This window comes from Pristiophorus japonicus, unplaced genomic scaffold, assembly GCF_044704955.1.
Source record: "Pristiophorus japonicus isolate sPriJap1 unplaced genomic scaffold, sPriJap1.hap1 HAP1_SCAFFOLD_277, whole genome shotgun sequence".
In the NCBI taxonomy this organism is placed as follows: domain Eukaryota; kingdom Metazoa; phylum Chordata; class Chondrichthyes; family Pristiophoridae; genus Pristiophorus; species Pristiophorus japonicus.
Genome location: NW_027252527.1, coordinates 77,849 through 92,929, shown reverse-complemented (window position 1 = coordinate 92,929; position 15,081 = coordinate 77,849). Strand labels below are relative to the sequence as shown.

Here is a 15,081-nt window from a genome sequence, read left to right as displayed (position 1 = left end):
TGCAGGCGACAGAAAAACATTGTCTTTTACAAAATGTCCATTTTATTGGCTGGTACTCTGGTACAACGAGAAACAAACACACGCACAAGATTATAAACATAATAAATAAATGATGTGAATGAAGTTAATCAGAAGGTTTATTTTATTTTTGGGTGTATGAACAGTGGCTTCAAAAATCCTCTTTATTAAGAAGCCTCTATCTGCCAAGTCATGTGCAGGGAAATAATCGACTGATTAAGGCCATTACCACAAGGTCCTCCTCTTTGCTTCTTGCTGTTTGATTCATGGACTAGTATGTCCCTCTGTGCAAATCCCCGAAAAGACTAATTGTACATTTACAGGGAGGGAGCGGTGAGAATTGGTTGGTTTGCTGCCTCTGATGGGGACGTGCTTTGCGTTGATGAGAGGGGGAGGGAAGGGTTTGTACGGAGGCACTGTGAAAGTCAGACTGTTAGCTGGCTTCAGCATGTCCTACATTGCCCAACCTGATCTCACCATTCACAACACAGCTCTCTGTCAACGCTGCTCCAATCAAAATAAAACCAAAAGGGAAACTTGAAAAGAACTCATCAAATCAAACCCCAAATGCTGGAAATATCCAGCAGGTCGGCTGGCACCTGAGAGAGACAGCATGGCCCTGCCAGCCACCATGGAGAGAGCCTTTGGCTCAGTGGCATCTCACAGGGTCCAAGGTCCCAGCCAGTGGAGACCAGGATTCTGGGTAGATCCAGTGGGACACTGACGTCTAGTAGGTCTGGTGCCTCCCTCCCCCTCCCTCATAGTATGGATTGTGGCAGCCCAAAAGCAGCACCCCGTCAGACTGTTAATCAGCCTGCTGCTACTTCACACTGGTCTCCAGGGGAAGAAGGTCCGATACGAAAACATCAGAACCATCCAAACCATGAAGGTTACTCTTACCGATGCTGATTGACCGACTGCATATTTTGCATTTCCAGCACTTGCAGTTTTGCTTACATGTACATCCCATCAGAGCTGACACGCCCAGAGCTGGCCTGTCAGCCAGCACAGCAAACTGTGGCTCACCCGACCCGACCCGACCCGACAGCTCTGACCTACACAAGGCTGTGCAGTATGTCGCAGTCTCTGGTGAGAAGACGAGTGAGGTGGTGGAGATAGCACATTGACAATGGTCTCTGCACATATAACAAGGTGGTCCCATTCAGAACACATTTAATCCAATAAAGATACAATGAGAAGGAACTCAATTATACACAAACACAAAGAGACGGACTGTAGCACTATTCAGCCTTACACAAGGGACTGGCGCAACTCACATCACTATTAACATCCTCTAATAGTTTGTCTTATTCATTTTAAAATAATTAAACAGAATGAAAAGTTAGGAACCAATGCACATCAATTCAGTCCTCGCTCAAATAAACCTGCTAAATCTGTTTTTTTAAGTCTTTGGGTTTTCGTTTAATCTGAAAAGCATAACAATTTTTTTTCTTTTCTCGTTTCCTTTGTGTTTCTTTTTTTTCAAAAAAAAAGCACCAAATATTTTAAATCAGTTCAGTCTTCAAGAAACCCCTGCATTGGGTTTGTTTGCTGGCTGCCAGCGTGTTGTCCGCCCCTTCCTATCTGCCATGCGTGCGGCACTTGGGCTGTTTGGCCGCGCGCTCAATGTCGGTCGCGGTTAGTTCAGGGCCCCTTGTAGTCCGGCCCTCCACCCGATGCCAGGAACGCCGAGGCCCCTAAACAAGCGGCAGCTTCACAGAATCCGGGTATCCCAGGGCGTCCAGGCAGCCCAGAGCGTCCGTGTTGTCCGGGAACACCTGGCACGCCATATTCACCGTCTCTGCCACCTACACTCCGTCCTGGCATTCCTGCAGGTCCTGGAGAGAAAGGCAGAAAGAACTTGCATTTATATTGCACATTTCAGGACTTCAGGGCTTATTCCTTGGCTATTGGACCACAGGGAGAGTCACTAGCATGGGTGGGGGGCAATGGGAGATAATTGAAGGGACTTGATTCTACAGATCCACCTGTTTGAGGTGGATAGGTAGAATATATTCCCAAAGATGTAGGAAACCATGTCTATCATCATCAGTGGGGCTTTTCATGCACAAATTCAAGTCAACAAACGGGGATTCAGTGGGATCAACAGGAACAGTCCAACAAATTCTAAGGATCTCAATCCTTGAACCCTTGGCTTCTGTTCTCATTGCCAACAGATTTCCATCTGATGCTCCCAAGTCTCTTTGGGATAGGGCAATTCAGCGAGGTTCTTTCAGTCGCACCTCTACCACCAAAAGGACAAGGGCAGCAATTTGCTGCAAACACCATCACCTCCACATTTCCCTCCAAGTCACACACCATTCTGGCCTGACCTTAAAGCACCATCGTTGTTGGGCCAATATCCTGGAACTCCCTATTTAGCATAGTACCTTCACCACAAGGATTGCAGTGGTTCAAAAGCAGCTCACCACCACTTTCTCAAGGCAAATAAGGACGGGCTCCATCTGAACTGGACCTGAACTGTGTCCTAGCGGAAAAGGATAAATAAGGCTGTGGATAAGACTTTAAACTAGTAAGGCGGGGAAGAAATCTGGTGGATATAATGCAAGTCTGAAGTTAAAAGAAACAGGAGATGAAAGTAAAGGTCAGACTGAGGTACGGAATAAAGTTAACACATACGGTCAGGGAAGAAACTGATATAGATTTAAAAATAAAGTGAAAGGATCGCTCAGTAAAAACGCATAAAATTGCTGAACAGTAATGTGTACAACATCCGAAACAAAACGGGGGAGATGGAGATATTAATACGTGCCGGATGTAGTCGGGATAACTAAAACATGGACACTTAAATATTGCAGGATATAACGTATTTAGAAAGGATAGGGAAGGACGAAGGGACATAACTAACATTAAGATTGAAACAGAATCCATCTGGATTTAGACAAAGGGTAGGAAGGGATCGATCACACAGACCATCTCATTGTGGATGGAGAAATATGTAATCAAATCAATCAAATGAGTAAACACCACAGAATAATAATCATGGGAGATTTCAACTACCCTCAGAATAATCTGGCAAGAGAATAATCTGGTAAAGGAGAACAGGGAATGAGGTTCCGATGTGTACAGGACTCCTTTCTAGCCCAATAAGAGGAGAAACAGTGCTAGATTTAGTCATGGAAAATGGATCCAGTAAATAAGAGAAGTAAGCGTGGCAATAGCGATCACAACATAACAAGGTTTAAGATAATGATTGAGAAGGACATAAGTAAAACCCAATCAATAGGTTGAAAAAAATGATTTTTATGAGTTTGAGAATGGAACTAGAGAAAATAATATTCGCAAACAAAGAGAACAGCAGTGGGAAATATTTAAAAAGGTGAGCTATAGAGTTCTGGAGAAATATAATCTGCTAAAAAACACGAACAAACTAACCAGTACCGGCAGACACTAAGAACATAGAAAATAAAGGAGATCATGACCAAAGAGGTTAGAAAAAACATTTACAAAAAACAAGGAGTATAACAGGAAATAGTGAAGTATTCTACAGACAGAATAACAAAAAGAAAACCAGGATTGTAACAGGACCACTAAAGGATGCACAAACTCAACGCACAGGTAATAACAGGGAAACGGCAGAAACATTGAATAATCATTAGCCTCAGTATTTACTAGGAAGGTGATATTAGAAAAAGAGATCAAAAAAGACATCATGATATTTTAGATAGTAATACTCGGGAGATAATTGATAAACTATTCAAACTTGGAGAGGACCGGATGGATTGTGTCATGTATTCAACTGTCATTGTAACCCATGTATAAACTGACCTAAGTTGTACACCGTGAGAACACTGATCACTAGGTGGTGAATTTGTGGGAGACACTCCTAACCTGGACTTTCAGGTATAAAAGGGGAAGCTCCACCTATCTTCTCCACTTCAGTGCTGGCTAATAAAGGTTACTGGTCACAGAGTGACCTTCTCTCAAGTATGGGTCTTGTGTGCATTTGTACTGTATAGTAAGGACATATTAGATTGCATCCATACATATTAACAACTTGTATTTATATAGTACCTTTAACATAATAAAACATCTCAAGCCACTTCACAGGAGCAATATAAAACAGAATTTGAAATTGAGCCACATAAGGAGATATTAGGACAAATGACCAAAGGTCAAAGAGGTATTTTTCAAGGAGCATCTTAAAGGAGGAAAGAGAGGGAGTAATGCAGAGGGAATTCCAGGGCTTTGGTAGCTGAAGGCACGACCACCAATGGTAGAGTAATTAAAATTGGAGGATGCTCAAGAGGCCCGAATTGAAGAAGCGCAGATATTTCGACGGGTTGTGGGACTGGAGAAGATTACAGAGATAGGGAGGGGTGAGTCCATGGAGGGATTTGAAAACAAGAATGAGAACTTTAAAATTGAGGCATTGCTCAAGAAGTTAAGAAAGAGATAGCAGAGGCACTATTACACATATATAAAAATTCATTTGAAAAGCGACTGGTGGGAAATAATATTATTCCTTTACTGAAAGATGCCATAGAAAAACATCTAGGTACGGAAAATATAATAGTCAGTACGGATTTGAAAAGTGAAGGTCATGCTTGACCAACCTTGTTGAATTTTTTGTAGTAACAGACAGGGTCGACATGGGTAATGTAGCAGATATAATATATCTGGATTTTCAGAAGGCTTTTGATAAAGTACCACATAGTAGTCTCATGTCTAAGGTCAGAGAAGGTGGAGTCAGGGGACAGGTAGCTGAATGGATAGCAGAGAGTCGGGGTTAATGGTGATTATACAGGCTTGCGGCAGATGGGAAGTGGTTTTCCACAGGGATCAGTGCTGGAACCACTGTTGTTCACAATTTACAGAAAAGATTGGGACTCAGGAATCAGAAGTACAATTTAAAAATTTGCGGACAACACCAAATTGGGGAATACTGAGGAGGGCTGCGACACACTACAGGAGGACATTAATAAACTTACAGAATGGGCGTGTAATTGGCAAATGAATTTTAATATAGATAAATGTATGATGTTGTATTTTGGTTGGAAGAATAAGGAGGCCAACTACTGGTTAGACACGAAGAATCTAAATAGGGTAGAGGAACAAAGGGGTCTAGGGGTACAGGAGTGAAATCGGAAAGTACTTTTTCACACAAAGTGTAGTGGAAATCTGGAATTCTCTTCCACAAATGGCTGTGGATGCTGGGACCATTGAAATGCTCAAACCGAAGCATTGCTAAGAGCTGTTAGGTAAGGATATCAAGTCAAAGAGTTGACATATAGAGCAGCCATGATCGAAATGAATTATGGAACAAGTTTGAGGACCTGAATGGCAAGTTTCGGGCCGCGCCAGACGCCCGTTTTTCACGCCACAAAGTGCGCCTAAAAAAAACCTCACCTATTCTCCGGCTCCCTGCAGGTCCTCTGGAGCTGGACGCGGCGCAGCACGAGCTGTGGGGAGCGGAGCCAGGTCCCTGCGCTGAAAACAGTGCCGGGACCTCTGCACATGCGCGCTACAGTGGGCGCGCATGTGCAGTAGCTCCAGGCGGCCAAAACTGTGGGAGGGGCCCGAAGCACGCAGCCCCAAGCCCTGGCCGAATGGCCTCACTGGGGCTGCGTGGATAAGGGTCCTCCCACCCGACCGGACCCAACCCGACTTGATTCCCGCTCCCCGGACCAGACCCGACCCCCACCCTCGGCGACCCGACGTCCGCTTCCCCCCCTCCGGCAACCCGACCTTTGCTCCCACAATTCTCCCCCCCCCCCAGCGACCCGACCTCCACTTCCCCCCCCCCGGCGACCCGACCGGCGAGACTTTCTTCCCGCCCTCCCCCCCGATCTCCGCGACCCCCCCACGATCTCCGCGACCCCCCCTCCCCCGATCTCCGCGACCCCCCCTCCCCCGATCTCCGCGACCCCCCCTCCCCCCCAATCTCCGCGACTGCCCCCCCCTCCTCCCCGACCCCCCCCCTCCTCCCCGATCTCCGCGAACCCCCCCGGACCCGGAATTCAAGACCCGACACCACCTACCTGTAAATCCAGTCCGGAGTCTTGGGCTTGGCCGTTCAGCCTCCTTCTCTCCCTCCCTTCCCTCCCCCCCACCTCTTTCCTCTCCCTCCCTCCCCTCCTCCTCCCTCCCCTCGCTGTCAGGAACACAGGCAAAGACAGACAGAGAGATAGAGACACTGACAGAGACACACTGGGGGGACCATCACAGCACACTGTTGGAGGACTCCCGGTGCTGCAGTCGGTAAGTAGAAAATGTTTTATTTATTGATTTTTTAATTTTTTTGATTTTTTATTAATTTTTTTTGATTGATTTATTGGTTGATTTATTGATGTATTTATCATTTATTATTGATGATGGCTCTTTATTTGTAAAACTGAAGTGTTTAATGTTTGTAAACTTCCCTTTAAAACCCCCACCTCCCCCCCCCCATTCCCTATGCCTGATTTTCTAAGTGTAGACAAGGTTTTTCTGAGCGTACAAAAATCTACATTTACTCCATTCTAAGTTAGTTTGGAGTAAGTTTTCACTGCCTAATCTTTCAAAACGGGCGTAAGTGGCCGGACATGCTCCCTTTTGAAAAAAAAAATCTGTTCCAAACTGAAACTGACTAGAGTTGCTCCAAAAAAACACCAGTTGCTCCAAAAAAACAGGAGCAACTCAGGCCGAAACTTGGCCCCTTTGTTCCTAAACTTGTATAACATACGAACTTAAGAAATAGGAGTAGGAGTCAGCCATACGACCCCTCGAGCCTGCCTGCTCTCCATAACCCCTTATTCCCTTAGCATTTAAGAAACGGTCTAAAATTTATTCAATGTCCCAGCTTCTACAGCTCTCAGACAGCGAATTCCACAGATTTACAACCCTCTGAGAAGAAATTTCTCCTCATCTCAGTTTTAAATGGGCAGCCCATTATTCGAAGACCATGCCTAGTCTCCCCCATCAGTGGTAACATCCTCTCTGCATCCACCTTGTCAAGCCCCCTCATAATCTTATACGTTTTTATGCACATTTGGAAAGCAGTAACAGGATCGGTCCAAGTCAGCATGGATTTATGAAAGGGAAATCATGCTTGACAAATCTTCTAGAATTTTTTGAGGATGTAACTAGTAGAGTGGACAAGGGAGAACCAGTGAATGTGGTGTATTTAGACTTTCAAAAGGGTTTTGACAAGGTCCCACACAAGAGATTAGTGTGCACCTGGTATTAGGGGTAATGCACTGACATGGATAGAGAACTGGTTGGCAGACAGGAAGCAAAGAGTAGGATAAACGAGTCCTTTTCAGAATGGCAGGCAGTGACTAGTGGGGTGCCGCAGGGTTCAGTGCTGGGACCCCAGCTATTTACAATATACATTAATGATTTAGACGAAGGAATTGAATGTAATATCTCCAAGTTTGCAGATGACACTAAGCTGGATGGCGGTGTGAGCTGTGAGGAGGACGCTGTGAGGCTGCAAGGTGACTTGGACAGGTTAGGTGAGTGGGCAAATACATGGCAGATGCAGTATAATGTAGATAAATGTGAGGTTATCCGCTTTGGTGGTAAAAACAGGAAGGCAGATTTTCTGAATGGTGGCAGATTAGGAAAAGGGGAGGTGCAACGAGACCTGGGTGTCATGGTTCATCAGTCATTGAAAGTTGGCATGCAGATATAGCAGGTGGTGAAGGAGGGAAATGGCATAGCTAGGGGATTTGAGTATAGGAGCAGGGAGGTCTTACTACAGTTGTACAGGGCCTTGGTGAGGCTACACCTTGAATATTGTGTACAGTTTTGGTCTCCTAATCTGAGGAAGGACATTCTTGCTATTGAAGGAGTGCAGCGAAGGTTCACCAGACTGATTCCTGGGATTACAGGACTGACATATGAAGAAAGACTGGATCGACTAGGCTTATATTCAATGGAATTTTGAAGAATGAGAAGGGATCTCATCGAAACATATAAAATTCTGACAGGATTGGACAGGTTAGATGAAGGAAGAATGTTCCCGATGTTGGGGAAGTCCAGAACCAGGGGCCACAGTCTAAGGATAAGGGGTAAGCCATTTAGGATCGAGATGAGGAGAAACTTCTTCACTCACAGTTTTGAGCATGTGGAATTCTCTACCACAGAAAGTTGTTGAGACCAGTTCGTTAGATATATTCAAAAGGCAGTTAGATGTGGCCCTTACAGCTAAAGGGATCAAGGGGTATGGAGAGAAAGCAGGAATGGGGTACTGAGGTGAATGATCAGCCATGATCACATTGAATGGTGGTGCAGGCTCGAAGGGCCGAATGGCCTACTCCTGCACCTATTCTCTATGTTTCTATGTTTCGATACGATCACCTCTCATTCTTCTGAATTCCAGTGAGTAGAGGCCCAACCTACTCAACCTTTCCTCATAAGTCAACCCCCTCATCTCCGGAATCAACCTTGTTAACCTCCTCTGCACTGCCTCCAAGGCAAATATATCCTTTCATAAATATGGAAACCAAAACTGTACGCAGTATTCTAGGTGTGGCCTCACCAATACACTGTACAATGGTAGCAAGACTTCCCTGCTTTTATACTCCATCCCCTTTGCAATAAAGGCCAAGATTCCATTGGCCTTCCTGATCACTTGCTGCCCCTACATGCTATCCTTTTGTGTATCATGCACAAGTACCCCCAGGTCCTGCTGTACTGCAGCACTTTGCAATCTTTCTGCATTTAAATAATAACTTGCTCTCTTTGATTTTTTTCTGCCAAAGTGCATGACCTCACACTTTCCAACATTATACTCCATCTGCCAAATTTTTGCCCACTCACTTAACCTGTCTATGTCCTTTTGCAGAATTTTTTTGTCCTCCTCACACATTGCTTTTCCTCCCATCTTTGTATTGTCAGCTAACTTGGCTACGTTACACTCAGTCCCTTCTTCCAAGTCCTTAATATAGATTGTAAATGGTTGGGGTCCCAGCACTGATCCCTGCGGTTACTGATTGCCAACCTGAGAATAAACCATTTATCCCGACTCTCTGTTTCCTGTATAAGAGAGACTTGCATTTATATAGCACCTTTCATGACCACAGGACATCCCAAAGCACTTCACAGACATTGAATAGAAACACAAATCATTAAATGTAACGACACAGGTTAATAAGGCCATAAAAAAGCAAACAAAGCTCTGGGCTTCATTTCTAGACTGATAAAATTGAAAAGTAGTGAAGTTATGTTAAGCTTGTAGTGAACCTTGGTTAGACCACACTTAGAGTACTGTGAACAGTGCTGGACGCCATATTATAAAAAGGATATAGAGGCACTGGAGAAGGTGCAAGAAAGATTCACAAGGATGATACCAGCACTGTGAGGTTATACCTATCAGGAAAGAATGAACAGGCTGGAAGAGAGAAGGCTGAGTGACCTCATCGAGGTTTTTAAAATTATAAAACGGTTTGAAAGGGTAGACGTGAAAAATATTTCCACTTGTGGAGAGACACAAAGGAGGGGCCACAAACAATGTTCCATGTGAGGTGTGCGGCCACACATCACTGCCAAGGTCCTGAGCACCAGCTCACTGGCCACAGGAAGCCATACCGTGCAGCATATTTAAAGGGCCCATGCAAGGAAATAAATTAGAGGGAACATTGGCCATAAATAGAAGATCGTCACCAATAAATCTAAAGGAAATTCAGGAGAAAGTTCTTTACTTAGAGAGGGGTGAGAATGTGGAACTTGCTGCCACAGGAAGTGGTTGAGGTGAACACCATTTAAGGGGAAGCTGGATAAAGGAATAGAATGATATGCTGACCAAGCTAAATGAAGAAGGGTGGGAGGAGACTCGTGTGGAACATAAATGGAATATAGACCAGGTAAACCGAATGGTCTGATTCTGTGCTATATGTTCCTACTTCTGCAGAGCTCTGCCTGGCTATACCTGGAATTTTCTTTGTGATTCTATTGGACAAAAATCTCAGTCGCATTGGCATACTCCTCAAATCAGTAAGGGAAAATGGTGATATACTTATAAAATACTAGCTAGAGACACACCCATAAACAGCATTGAGTAATGAGCAAGAATAGGGAACAGGGAGGGAGCTCCCAATTTACCAACTGAGCAGGGGTGCCAGTGAGAGGCAGTAGGAGCTACAGAGAATCATTCACCCCTGGGCTGCTGCTGAGTGGAGTGGTCAGGCCTGAAAGGATGTGGATTCCTCTTGCCTAGTTTGCAGTAGTTGAGGGGCTTCAGATACAAAACTCAATGCACGAGATTTACAACAGTGGGCAGGAGACACCTCACAAGTTGCAGGGCTGTGGAATTCCCCCCCAGGGTTAGTGGTTGAGCAAGAAACTGTCTCAACATTCAGGATTGGATTGAAGAGGGGGATGAAGTGATCTGGGAACAGGACGGGTAAATGTGATTAGGATGGTTTGCTCCCAGTGATGTAAACACCAACTGGTAATGGCTGGTTTCTTTGTTCTGACCTCACTATAGTTCTATGAATACAAAGCTAGCAGAGATTGAGGGTGGAAGGGATGAAACAGCAAGGGCTCCAGATTGGACTGGGAGTAGGATTCCCCAACTGAGCATCTTAAACCACAACAACTTGTATTTATATAGTGCCTTTAACGCAGTCCCAAGACGTTTCACAGGAGTATTATGAGATAAAAAATTTGACACTGAGCACATAAGGAGAAATTAGCGCAGGTGACCAAAAGCTTGGTCAAAGAGGGAGATTTTAAGGAGTGTCTTGAAGGAGGAAAGAGGTAGAGGCGGAGAGGTTTAGGTAGGGAGTTCCAGAGCTTGGGGCCTCATCATCATAGGCGGTCCCTCAAACGAGGATGACTTGTTTCCACATGAGTTCACAGGCTCCTCCGCCACAATCTCTCACCACTCCTCTGCCCTGACCTTCCCACTCCTCTGTTTTACCAGGGTCTCGCTGATGTTCCTGCTCACGCTCCAAACAACGACCTGGGTTTTAACCTTGGCCACCAATGGTTTAGCAATTATAATCAGGAAGGTAGAATTAGAGGAGCGCAGACATCTCAGGGGGAGAGTTGTGGGGCTGGAGGAGATTACAGAGATAGGAAGGGCGAGACCATGGAGGGATTTGAAAATAAGGATGAGAATTTTGAAATCGAGGCGTTGTTTAACCAGAAGCCAACGTAGGTCAGCGAGCACAGGGGTGATGGGTGATAAAATGCAACATCCCCACTGGCCAAAGACCACCCTAAGTGGAGGAAGTGCATCTGGGAGGGCGCTGAGCACCTCGAGTCTCATTGGTGAGAGCATGCAGAAAACAAGCGCAAGCAGCGAGCGGCAAACCAGTCCCACCCTCCCCTTCCCTCAACCACTGTCTGTCCCACCTGTGACAGGGACTGTGGTTCTCGTATTGGACTGTTCAGCCACCTAAGGACTCATTTTAAGGGTGGAATCAAGTCTTCCTCGATTCCAAGGGACTGCCTATGATGATGATGATGATGATGATGATGGGTGAGCAGGACTCGGTGCGAATTAGGACACAGGCAGATGAATTTTAGATCACCTCTAGTTTACGTAGGTAGTATGTGGGAGGCCAGCCAGGAATGTGTTGGAATAGACAAGTCTAGAGGTAACAAAGACATGGATGAGGGTTTCAGCAGCGGATGAGCTGAGGCAGGGGCGGAGACGGGCGATGTTACGCTGGTAGAAATAGGCGGTCTTAGTTATGCTGCGGATATGTGGTCGAAAGCTCATTTCAGGGTCAAATATGACACCAAAGATGCGAACATATGACAACACCAACTTAAACACAGCTGAGAGGCATTGAATATTGTGGCGTCTTCTCCTCTTACCCGTGATGCCTGGTGGGCCAGGGAGGCCTGGGTGTCCACGTCCTTTCTCACCTCGGTCGCCCTTCTCCCCTCGTTTGCCTGATTTAAAAAAACATAGATTGAGAGAGGCACCCAGTCACAGCGGCTTACTGGCTGGTCACTGGGTTTCATAATGAGAGGCCGATCACTGGGCTTCATAATCAGAGACCAATCACTGGGCTTCATAATCAGAGACCAATCACTGGGCTTCATAATCAGAGACCAATCACTGGGCTTCATAATCAGAGGCCAATCACTGGTCCTCACAATCAATCAGAGGCCAATCAGCGAATGAATGCTATCTGACCGGTTTGTTATGTATGTAAACACGACCAATGTGCAAGACTTGCCACCAGGGGGTGCACCTGTGGGAGACCCAAAGGTCACCTGCACACCCTGGGCAAGCAGGTATAAAAGGCGGTCTACCATGCTGCCTCCTCACTCTGGAGTTACAATAAAGAGACCAAGGCCACAACAGTTTGAGCTTACAGTATACAGTCTTGTGGAGTTATTCTAAATGTAACACCATTGTCTTCACCTTAAAATGAATGATGAAGGTTTCCGATAAACCTCAATCATTGGGAAAGCAAATCTGAGAACTCACGCCATGATCGCAGACTTTGCCCTCTCGTACCTTGTTCGTTGCCTGCCTTTATCACACGTTTGCGTCTGCGCACATTCAGAGGCTGAACTCCAAGCCATCGTTAACATCTTCACCGAGGCGTACAAAAGCATGGGCCTTACACTAAACATCCGTAAGACAAAGATCCTCCACCAACCTGACTCCACGACACAGCACTACCCCCCAGTTGTCAAAATCCATGGCACGACCTTGGACAACGTGGACCACTTCTATATATCAGGAGCCTATTATCAACAAGGGCAGACATTGACGACAAGGTCCAACACCGCCTCCAGTGCACCAGCGCAGCCTTCAGCTGCCTGAGGAAAAGAGTGTCTGAAGACCAGGCCCTCAAATCTGGCACCAAGCTTATGGTCTACAGGGCAGTAGTGATATCCGCCCTCCTGCATGGCTCAGAGACATGGACCATGTACAGTAGGCACCTCAAATCGCTGGAGAAATACCACCAACGATGTCTCCGCAAGATCCTGCAAATCCCCTGGGAGGACAGACGCACCAACGGCAGTGTTCTCGCTCAGTCCAATATCCCCAGCATCGAAGCACTGACCACACTTGACCAGCTCCGCTGGGCAGGCCACATCGCCGCATGCCTGATACGAGACTCCTAAAGCAAGCGCTCTACTCGAAACTCCGACACAGCAAGCGAGCCCCAGGTGGGCAGAGGAAACATTTCAAGGACACCCTCAAAGCCTCCTTGATAAAATGCAACATCCCCACCGACACCTGGGAGTCCCTGGCCCAAGACCACCCAAAGTGGAGGAAGTGCATCCGGGAGAGCGCTGAGCACCTCGAGTCCCATCACCGAGAGCTTGCAGAAATCAAGTGCAATCAACGGAATGAGCGTGCGGCAAACCAGACTCCCCACCCACCCTTTCCTTCAACCACTGTCTGTCCCACCTGAGACAGAGACTGTAATTCCCGTATTGGACTGTTCAGTCAACTCACTTTGAGTGGCAGCAAGTCTTCCTCGATTCTGAGGGACTGCCTGTGATGATGATGATCACATCCTGAGCATGCCTCATCACAAGTAGATGCAGAATAAAATTCCTTCGACTCTGCTCTAATATCTCTCAGCCACAGTCTAAGATCAAGACCCCCCTCCCCGCTATTCCCCACATTAATCATCCTTGGTCTCTCTCACTGAGTCAACCAACTCAGTGATGAAACAAGGCAGTTGTCAAGCAGGCCCATGTCCTCCAGGAACCGGATTGAGACATCCCCAAACTCACATGTAGGACCCTTGCATCTCGCGGACACGAGGCGTTCATGCCATCAGTGCGAGCTGGATTTCCATTCCGGGGGTCTGTGCCTCGCCCCTGCACATGCACAACACCAGGTACTTGCACCTCAACTCAGGAGAAGTTCCAGATACAGATCGACAGCTTCATCATTTGTGAGCAGGATCTTGGAATTCATTCTCACTGCGGTGACAGCTCCCCTGGTGCTCCTCACTCCTGTACACCATGTCTCAGCTCTCAAACTGTGTGTGGAGAGAAGTCTGATATCTTACCTTTTGGTCCTGTATTTCCGATCTGGCCTTGAACACCCATCAGACCAGGGAGGCCGCGGGGCCCAGGAACACCGTGGTCTCCTTGTTCACCAGCAGAACCTGATGCTCCAGGGGGTCCGGGAGGTCCAGTCATCCCTGCTCCGCCCAGCACTTCTCTCTTGGCGCTGACTGCTACTGCTGCTAACTGTTCTGTAACACATACAAATAAAGAGGTTCAGGTACTCCAGCAAACACCAATGGTTGGCCCAACTTTTGTCACGCACAGGGTCCAAATGTAATTCCAGATACACAAAATGGGAGAAGGGAAACTCATCAAATATTCGGGACAATAGTGCAGCATTCACTAATACTCATTGACACATTCACAAATACTGAAACACTCATTAATACTGACACACTCATTAATACTCACTGACACACTCAGTAATACTGACACACTCACTAATACTCACTGACACACTCACTAATACTTATTGACACATTCACAAATACTGAAACACTCACTAATACTGACACACTCATTAATACTCACTGACACGCTCACTAATACTCACTGACATTCACTAAAATACTGACACTCTCACTAATACCCACTGACACACTCACTAATACTGACACACTCACTAATACTGACACACTCATTAATACTCACTGACACGCTCACTAATACTCACTGACATTCACTAATACTGACACTCTCACTAATACTCACTGACACATTCACTAATACTGACACTCTCACTAATACTCACTGACACACTCACCAATACTGACACACTCACTAATACTCACTGACACACTTACTAATACTGACACGCTCACTAATAGTGACAAACTCACAAATACTCACTGACACAGTCACTAATACTCACTGACACACTCACTAATACTGACACACACTAATGCTCACTGACTGCTCACTAATACTCACACAGTTAGTAATACTGACACACTCACTAATCATCATCATCACTGGTGATCCCTCGAATGACGATGACTTGCTTCCACAACAAAAGGGATGAGTTCACTGAAGTTTCAATGGAGGACCCGATGTTCCAGTCTTGAACTCTAGGAGTGGATGATGCCTATACACACCAGCCACCACACGGGCTTGACAGAG

The 15,081-nt window shown here is 46.1% G+C and overlaps 1 protein-coding gene across 1 annotated transcript in view; it reads right to left on the bottom strand.

Moving 5' to 3' along the window:
* Positions 1 to 1,049: 1,049 nt before the first annotated feature.
* Positions 1,050 to 15,081, bottom strand: part of LOC139247634 (collagen alpha-2(IX) chain-like) — a gene marked incomplete at its 5' end in the record, with an annotated part of 87,898 nt that continues 73,866 nt past the window's right edge. Inside the window, 3 exons of the mRNA XM_070871700.1 lie at positions 1,050 to 1,856; positions 11,791 to 11,868; positions 13,962 to 14,150. Of these exons, the coding sequence (XP_070727801.1) occupies positions 1,663 to 1,856; positions 11,791 to 11,868; positions 13,962 to 14,150 (461 nt within the window). The remainder of the gene's footprint in view (positions 1,857 to 11,790; positions 11,869 to 13,961; positions 14,151 to 15,081) is intronic.